The sequence below is a fragment of the Bison bison genome, unplaced genomic scaffold, assembly GCF_000754665.1.
Source record: "Bison bison bison isolate TAMUID 2011002044 unplaced genomic scaffold, Bison_UMD1.0 scf7180017851447, whole genome shotgun sequence".
Taxonomy (NCBI): Eukaryota; Metazoa; Chordata; class Mammalia; order Artiodactyla; family Bovidae; genus Bison; species Bison bison.
Genome location: NW_011482020.1, coordinates 11,138 through 11,632, shown reverse-complemented (window position 1 = coordinate 11,632; position 495 = coordinate 11,138). Strand labels below are relative to the sequence as shown.

The 495-nt window shown below is 69.3% G+C and overlaps 1 protein-coding gene across 1 annotated transcript in view; it reads left to right on the top strand.

Moving 5' to 3' along the window:
• Positions 1-417: 417 nt before the first annotated feature.
• The window catches only part of LOC104996490 (putative protein TPRXL), a gene marked incomplete at both ends in the record, with an annotated part of 10,048 nt that continues 9,970 nt past the window's right edge, over positions 418-495 (top strand). Inside the window, one exon of the mRNA XM_010850764.1 lies at positions 418-441. Within this exon, the coding sequence (XP_010849066.1) occupies positions 418-441 (24 nt within the window). The remainder of the gene's footprint in view (positions 442-495) is intronic.

Sequence of the window (495 nt, the reverse complement as noted above, 5' to 3'; positions counted from 1 at the left end):
GTGGGCATCTGCCTCAGCTGTGCTTCCACAGCACACAGGGGCAGCCCCAAGCCGTGGGAGGCAGAATCTGACCCGACACGCGGAGCCTGAGCTCTTCTGTCCACGCTCTGCCCCCAGGGAGCCCCTTGTGTGCTGGGACTGCTGCGGCGGTGGAGGGGGGGCGTGCACCCATCCCCACGGAGGCAGTGGAGGGGCAGCGATGGGCCGGCATTGAGATACTGAGATATGAGGGCCCAAGGGCCAGGGGCCCGGGGTGCAGGCAGGGTGTGCGGAGCAGAGGGGACGGGCCTTGGCCACGGAGGGGCGCCCTGCTGGGTGCTGTGGGGGGCCCACCATTACCATCGGAGGCCAGGAGCATGGTCAGAGGGCTGCCACCTCCCCCCAGCCCCACCTCCCACCATCCCTCCCCTCTTCCAGCCCACCTCCCCTCTCCGGGTCCAGGTAGGGGACAGGACACAGGACCGGAAGGGACCGCAATCAAGTCGGCAGGGACGG